General features: G+C 30.9%; 1 protein-coding gene across 1 annotated transcript; it reads left to right on the top strand.

The window, feature by feature from the left end:
- The first annotated feature begins 862 nt into the window (after positions 1-862).
- LOC113697856 (gibberellin 20 oxidase 2) lies at positions 863-5926 on the top strand. Its single transcript, XM_027217451.2, has 3 exons — positions 863-1437; positions 2260-2581; positions 5402-5926. Exons 1-3 carry the CDS (start codon positions 893-895, stop codon positions 5669-5671), a joined length of 1137 nt encoding a protein of 378 aa, XP_027073252.1. The 5' UTR covers positions 863-892; the 3' UTR covers positions 5672-5926.
- Positions 5927-7603: the final 1677 nt, after the last annotated feature.

The following is a 7603-nucleotide window of genomic DNA, read 5'->3' as shown; positions in this document are numbered from 1 at the left end:
AACCTTCCCAAAGGACGGCCTTGGCATTTTTCTTCACACTCCTTTCCCTATCTCTTTTAGCCTCTTTCAGTTTTTCGTTGTTTATCCATTTATTTTTTGAATTTTTTTTATTCTCTTTCAGTTTTTTTGGTGGTTATGCATGAACTGATTGAACATTTTAAAATATTTAATTGAATTATTTTGGGTTTTCGTCATAGTCTCATTATTTGTAAATTCATCTATTTGGTTTGTAATATGTTGGATTTAAGTTCAAAGGATTTGGCGAACAGATTTAAACGTAATAAAATGTTAGAGTAGACTGCCATGAGTTATTTTTGGAGTGTAAATATCACTTGTCTTGAAAAAAAAAAAAAAAAAAAAGGCTCATGTGTTGGTGTAGGAACTAAATTGGATTTGATAAAAATGCGATTTCTATTGTAATTGAGACATTTTACTAGGAGATTATTAATTAAAAGCATTGATTACTTCCTAATAAGCTAGCCTCAGTCTAATGGTGGAAACATCACTAATTCAAATTACAACAATAATTTATTTTTGATTTAACTATTTATGAACTATCGTACAATATTATGTAAACACTTTTTGGATTTATTATCGAACTTTACGTAAGTTGTACATGTCATTTCATTAAACAAAAATGTAAAACCAAATTAGCAGAAGTTTTTAACAACATCAAAAGTGGGGTCTGGACACAATTAACCCCAAATAAAAGAACAAAAATAAGAAGGACAAAAACTCACCAATCTACTCTACAGTTTAATCACATTTAATACTTCAATGCAGGTTCCTATTCTTGTTCCCTAGCTGCATTAGTCTTTTAACCTGATATGGTGCATAGAGACTGCTTTTAGATTCCAAATTCCACTTCATAAACAATCAGTCTCACAACCTAATGGATTTAAGTGTCTCAGATCTCCTCCTCTGTCCCCAATTGAACCCTGCAAATGATTTGAAAAACGAAATCCTGGTTTTTGACATATCCATACTACATAAACAAGCAAACATGCCAACACAATTCCTCTGGCCTCATCAAGACTTGGTTGGCTCTCAGGATGAGCTAAGAGAGCCAGTCATAAACCTAGAGGGCTTCTTGAAAGGTGACAAGGAGGCAACTGTTGCTGCTGCTCACCTTGTTGGAGCTGCCTGTATTAACCATGGTTTCTTCCAAGTTATCAAACATGGTGTAGATGTGGATCTTATTCGAGCTGCACATGAACATCTGGATTTCATCTTCAATCTTCCGCTTGCTAAAAAGCTTGATGCTCGTAGGGAACCAGGCAGCGTTTATGGCTACTCAGGTGCCCATGCTCACCGGTTTTCGTCTAAATTGCCATGGAAGGAAACGTTATCTTTTGTGTATAACCATGGCAACAGCCATGACCTTGCTGTGCCTAATTATTTCACATCCTCCTTTGGGAAAGAATTCCAAGAAACCGGGTGAGAACATTACATAGTTTTTTTGGTTTTTGGTTTTTTTACCTACAGGTAAAAATTAAGTTATGAATCAAAATTAAGCTTGTTTGACGAGGCTCTTTATTTCTCATATTAGAATGAAGGTTTGATTCTCAAGTCTGTTTCCCCTTATTTCATTTTTCCCACCTTCCCTACAAAAATTTTTAGAATAACATGTTCTAGAATATAGTTTTAGCATGCATGTATATCTTGAATTAATTTTTCCTACGCTATTAGTGTCTACACGCATCTAGATGTATGTCATATCATCTCGATTTGAATTTGAATACTAAATTTTGCATATATAATATACATCTAGATTTATTGGTGTATACACTATTAATGTATAAAAAAAAATTACCGATATATCTGGACCATCCCTCGTTTCATTAGGTGCAAGAATCTTGGAGTAGAAGTAAATCTATAATTCTAGATAGCTGGGAACTTGGGAAATGGAACAAGAAATTCACATCAAATTTCATTTTCTTTTTCTTGAGGAAAAAGTAGATTAGGGTTTAAAATTATTGCTCTCGAAATAGAAATTCAACGACAAACGTGTTAGACTTAACACCGATTACTGCTTTTAATAATCTCTCAAATGTTTATACGTGATTTGTACTTCCCTTGGTAAAAAAAAAAAAAAAACTAAGACTTTGATACAAATTCTATATATATAGCTAGCCAGATTCGAGCAAAGCCATCTTCAGTACTTCAGCCTTTCTTTGTTTTCTACAATTCTTGTTAATGTTATCAATTCATATATTGTTAACTCAAAAGAAAAATGTCCAATAAGATTCTTATTTGTAGGTTGGTCTACCAAAAATATTGTGAGGCAATGGAGAAATTATCTCTGGCAATCCTGGAATTATTGGCAATTAGCTTGGGAGTAGAACGTTCCCACTACAGAAAATTCTTTGAAGATGGTAGCTCACTAATGAGGTGCAATTTCTATCCACCTTGTAAAGAACCAGGCCTGACTCTTGGAACTGGTCCCCATTGTGATCCAACTTCCTTAACCATTCTTCATCAAGATCAAGTTGGAGGCCTTGAAGTTTTTGCAAACAACCAATGGCGACCCATTCGACCTCGACCAGATGCATTTGTCATTAACCTTGGTGACACATTTATGGTATGTTTTGTTCTCTGAAAAATGTAGTTAGTAGTAGTATTATGCTTCATACTTATATGCTTCTTTTAATTATTAAGTAAGTTTGAAGGTAATTTTAAACATGATTGCGGGCTGTTCCAAGTTGTTTTAAATTTTTCAAAATTTTTATTTTGGCAGAAGCTACTCGTAATAGATTCTAGATTTTAACTTTTTTGTCGATTCCATGTACAAGCACACACAAGAAAGGCGAAAAAAATTGGATTTTGAAAATCAGAATCTAAAGTTGGGGTGAGGTAATTAAACAGGAAAATCCCTTATATTGTAAATAAGTTGCTTCTAAATTCAATCCATTTTACATATGAAAAATAAAAAAGTTCAAGCCATGTCTTGTTTCTACGTATGTAAATTTGATAACATTTCTTGTTTCATTTCCTTCTTCACTTCATGGAGTTTTAATTAGATGTGTTTAAATAAAGACTTAAGTCCAAATGATTATTGATAAGTACAGATAGGAGATGGAATTACTTAATAATTTGAAATAAAATGCGAAAGAAAACTGTACTAAATATTAACACCATTTTGTTGGTGACCTACGATATATAGGTGTCTATTGTTGCTACTATAGAGGACAGTGAGGTTGGTTAGATAGAAACATGGGTAAAGACAAAAAATGAATCCTTTGTTCCTCACTGTTTCACTTTGACTTCTGCTCCTGGAATATGCATAACATTATTAAAATGGTGTTAAATAATTTCAATAGTCATTTGCAGCTCCTGAATATCGTAGTATATGTTAGCCAACAATAATGTTAAAACTAGATAAATAAGAGGTCCAATTAATTATTAAAGGATCAATTCTTCTCATACAGTGAGTATATGCACTGACGATCTAGATGTATGTTACATTATTTCAATTTGAATTCGAAAACTTGTGTGATTATATTCAAAAAGTTCCAAAACTTATAGAGCCAGATATTTTACTGCATTAGTGTTGGTCTATCTAGGAAATATAAAGAGATAAAATTGTAAGTATGCCTTATAACACTGCTCATCAGAATACATGCAAATAAAGGGATAATTCTCCTAACCCAAAAATAAAAATAAAAATAAAAATAAATAGGTAGGCTTCAATATTTTTCTTATACTATTTTAGTAAATTTTATATATACTGTCAGTGTATACACTTTTACAATTGGATGGATGGCACATGAGCAAATTTTGAATTTTAAATTCAAATTTTGCTCATGTGTCATATATCTAATGGTAATAATATATATACTGACAGTAAATATAAGATTAATCCTGGGGGAAAGGGATGGGTTGGATGGTACGGAGGGAGGAAGTGTAAGCATGAAATCTCAGGTTTTAGTCCTCTTGCTTACACTAAAAAAAAAAAAAAGATAAAAAAAGATTAATCCATATTATTTATGGAATCTCACACACCCTCCTGGAGGGTTGGATTGTACCTTTTATTACATCAACATTCTTATTTGGTACTAATTAGAGAATCTTTTTTCTTGAACATGTGGGCACCCACACAAAGGGCAATGGCCAAAGTGGTCTCCTAGATCATGTGCATTTGGGACCGCTTGATGTGTGTATATATATGTATATAGAATTACCAAACATCATAAACAGGTCTTGATTCCTTTTTTAAAAAATAAAGATGACCAAACTGTCTTAATCCTTTTTAATGTACAAGCCTAACAGTGCAAAGGATGTGGAAATTAAGCTTTGGCTAACTATGAAAATAATTTTATGTAATCTTAGCATTTTTTCTATTGTGAATAGAGTTAATTCCTATTTTTTAAAACGTAAAAGACTTTTTTCTCACTTTGTTATATGTAATTTTATCTTAAATACATTTAGAAATTGATGCATTTACACTACACCTTCTAGTTACAAAAAGAGTATCATTGCTTCATTTTTGTCGACCATTTCCATTTCTTAGCCAGTGACACTTTCAGAATAATAAGATTAATGAAATTTTCAGAAAAAGAGTATCATACTTCAGATAGTTTTGACAAACCATCCATCTACTAATCCTAATATTTAAATAAATAACAAGATTATTGAAAACTTTATTGATTAACAAACAATGACTATATATGGTATATATATATATACATACATATATATATGTATGTATGGCAATTAATGCTAGATAAATTGCAAAAGCACTGTTATCTACAGGGTTGAATGCACTAAACACCCCAAGGTTTTACCGAAGTGCCCTTACAAAAATATATTAGTCCAAAGTCTTTTAAAAAAATAAACCAAGTTTGAGAAGTTTTTTTTAACGTCATATATTCATATATATTTCCTTTTCTGCTGGCATTTCTTGCTAAACTCAATAACTTCTTATTCCTATCAATGTGTAGTTTTCATTAAATTTAGTTCGATCAAAATAGAATCAAGGTTGTGCTATGGTAAAACTTATATTAAAGTGTTAAAAAAATACCCTTTAACATAATTTACATGGATATTCGTTGTTAGGGATTTTTGGTAAATTCAACTCATTTTCTTGACAAGAAGAATTTCACATGCTTTATACCCTAGAAGAGTCTAAGTTGGCCATATATTACATTTCTACAATGATACAAAAATAAAATCTAACTGATATGAGTCTAAGGTTAATAACATATTACATTTTCTTCGACAATATATATTCTAATGCATCTAAAATTTTCACAGAAAAATTATTGTGATTGGAATGCTACAATTAAACACGCCATTGCACAAATGATTTTCTCAATTAATATACATGTTTAACATCTACAACAAACGAAGTGTTCTTCCTCTTTCTTAATCACAAACTTTTTTTTTTTTTTGGGATACGTAGGCATTGTCCAATGGAAGATACAAGAGCTGCCTTCACAGGGCACTGGTGAACAAGGAGAGTGTCAGAAGATCATTAGCCTTTTTCTTGTGCCCAAAACAAGACAAAGTAGTGAGACCCCCACAGGATCTTATTGACAGAGAAGAGCAAAGGAAGTACCCTGATTTCACATGGTCAGATTTGCAAGAATTCACTCAGAAACACTACAGAGCTGATGTTGCAACCCTACAAAGTTTCATTCATTACTTTCTACCCACCAAACGTTGCAACTAGTGGTTTCTTGTACTTTTTCTTTATTCCCCCCCCCCCCCCAACAAAACAACAACAACAAGAAAAAAAATCCCATCCAAAGGAGAAAAACTCCATTCTTGTCTTTTATAGCCCAATCCCAAGTTATCTTTGCTCTTTGTATATTTCCTAGCTTCGTCTCTATACATCTGAATGTATAGGAGTAAAAATCTGCGTTTACTGGGGCACTAATATGTTTTCCATATATTCAAGAGATAAAGATACAGGTTCACTTAGCTATTTCTGCATGAGTTATGGAAAAAAAATAGAAAAGGGAATTGTTCAATTGAATCCTTGAACCAAAAATGTGGCATCAATTCCCAATCCTTCAAATACTTATGCATGAATTGTCATATATAAATTCAGACGCTAAAAAATAATAAAATTAAGGTGGAATTGGTTGAGAAGAAACACAAATAGATTAAATGTGTAACATCTTAATTTTGGTCCAAGACATATTGTTTTCTTCAGCAGATGTTCATATTTAAAGCAACTATTTATAGGTGTCCTAATTAATATATGCACATTAATTACGAGGATTGTAAAAAACAATGAAAGTCACGCTTAATTCATCTCTCAAGCAAGGTCCATTATGGATCTAACATCAAAATGGGAAAATGGTAAAAAAAAAAAAAAAAAAAGGCAAGAAAGGGGTAGAGAGAAGAGAGAGGAAATTATGCTAATCTAAGTTTTGAATTAGAAAATTGAAAAATAAAAAAGAGGAAAAGAATATACGAAATAGATTATTTGATATATTATTTTAGTGAAGAAAGAAAACAAGGAAAGATTTCAAAGAAAAAAGAAAGGGGAAAATTATTCAAAATGTTTCTCACATTTCGTCAAATAAATTTTTTCATGATTCACTTTTAAAATAGTAACTTTACGTCAATTATAAGATCAAGTCGCTAAAATTTAGTCTAACCTAAGTTTTTGACCTTTTTTCACTTTGAATCCATCATGTAACCAATAAATGGTCATTTTTTTAAGGGCAAAAAGGTTAAATCTTATTTGTAGTTAAACAAATGGATCGATCCATAATCATTTTTTCCTTTTGAAAGGTAGGATCTAACCTGAATCATATTTATTTGTATGCTAAAAAGTGGGATCTAATCTAATTTATATTCATTTTTTCCTCTAAAAAAGTAGGATTTAAGCTTTTTGTACATAAAAAATGACTATATATGGGTTATATTGTAATTTCAAGTTAAAAAGTGATAAAAAACTTAGATTGGGACAAAATTTTGTTAATTTGAATTTGTAAGGGATGTAAAATTAACATCTTAAAAGTAAGGACAAAAAAAATCATTTGATGAACTGTAAAAAATGTTTTGAATAATTTTCCCAAAAATTAAAAAAAAAAAGAAAATAAAGAAGTCAGGAAGAAGGGAAGCAGTAGTGAGAACTGTAAAACTCTTTCAAATATGGCAACAAAGTAAAAATTTAGACATTGATTTATAGCTTCTCCTATGAACTTTAATATTTTAGAAAACATAATTGTTCTTATGGCCTTTTCTAGATTTTTGTACGTAGCTTTAATTTCCTTACCTTTTCGAATAGATCTTACAATTTTAGTTCTGAGCTGATCATTTGTATTTAAAGATTCCCAACATGAAATTTGAATTGGATTCAAAGGTATTGAACTTTAGTATGTTTGGTAATAAAACTTGAGAAATAAAAGTTAACATTTTTATTCATATTAAAAAGTATTTACATGTATTCTTGCATACAATAAAATGAATTTTTAATCATTATATATATGACATCATGCTAATGTCATCTAGTTCTTTTAATTGAATCCATTGACCTTTGACTACTAATCTCCATCAAGTCATTGTTCGGTCTGAGTTTCAAAATACTAGTCATGGTTATTGGCCTTTGCTTCTTATCAAATTTTCAATCAACTTTTTCTTTTTTAAT

The sequence above is a fragment of the Coffea arabica genome, chromosome 7c (genome assembly GCF_036785885.1).
Source record: "Coffea arabica cultivar ET-39 chromosome 7c, Coffea Arabica ET-39 HiFi, whole genome shotgun sequence".
Classification (NCBI taxonomy): Eukaryota; Viridiplantae; Streptophyta; class Magnoliopsida; order Gentianales; family Rubiaceae; genus Coffea; species Coffea arabica.
Note: the sequence above shows the minus strand (reverse complement) of the source record. Positions and strands in the feature narration are given on the sequence as shown.

Excerpts from the sequence above, each read along its gene's own strand:
- LOC113697856 (XM_027217451.2), top strand. The coding sequence starts at position 893 with ATGGATTTAAGTGTCTCAGATCTCCTCCTCTGTCCCCAATTGAACCCT. Across the intron at positions 1,438-2,259 it reads AAAGAATTCCAAGAAACCGG|GTTGGTCTACCAAAAATATT; the intron begins GTGAGAACATTA and ends TCTTATTTGTAG. Across the intron at positions 2,582-5,401 it reads ACCTTGGTGACACATTTATG|GCATTGTCCAATGGAAGATA; the intron begins GTATGTTTTGTT and ends TGGGATACGTAG.